This window comes from Geospiza fortis, unplaced genomic scaffold, assembly GCF_000277835.1.
Source record: "Geospiza fortis unplaced genomic scaffold, GeoFor_1.0 scaffold5876, whole genome shotgun sequence".
Lineage (NCBI taxonomy): Eukaryota > Metazoa > Chordata > Aves > Passeriformes > Thraupidae > Geospiza > Geospiza fortis.
In genome coordinates, this window is record NW_005055162.1 from 19,460 (window position 1) to 19,741 (window position 282).

The following is a 282-nucleotide window of genomic DNA, read 5'->3' on the forward strand; positions in this document are numbered from 1 at the left end:
GGAGGGCTCTGGGTCGCTGTCCCTGTCCCCGCTGCCCCATGAGCTCGTGTCCCTGTGCCCCGGCCGGCTCTGACGCCGCGCGTGTCCCCAGGCACGCGCTGGACATCCGGGAGCACTACGAGCGGAAACTGGAGCGAGCCAACAACCTCTACATGGAGCTGAGCGCCCTCATGCTGCAGCTGGAGCTCAAGGAGAAGGAGCTGCTCAGGTGGGTGGGCAGCGCCCAAACAGCGCCCCCACAAATGACACCCCCAAACAGAACCCCCTCCTAAAGAACACCCC

At 66.0% G+C, this 282-nt stretch overlaps 1 protein-coding gene across 1 annotated transcript in view; it reads left to right on the plus strand.

The window, feature by feature from the left end:
• LOC115949234 (mitogen-activated protein kinase kinase kinase 12-like) overlaps positions 1-208 on the plus strand; it is a gene marked incomplete at its 3' end in the record, with an annotated part of 2,848 nt that extends 2,640 nt beyond the window's left edge. The window contains exon 4 of the mRNA XM_031065743.1: positions 92-208. Coding sequence (XP_030921603.1) covers positions 92-208 — 117 coding nt within the window. The remainder of the gene's footprint in view (positions 1-91) is intronic.
• Positions 209-282: the final 74 nt, after the last annotated feature.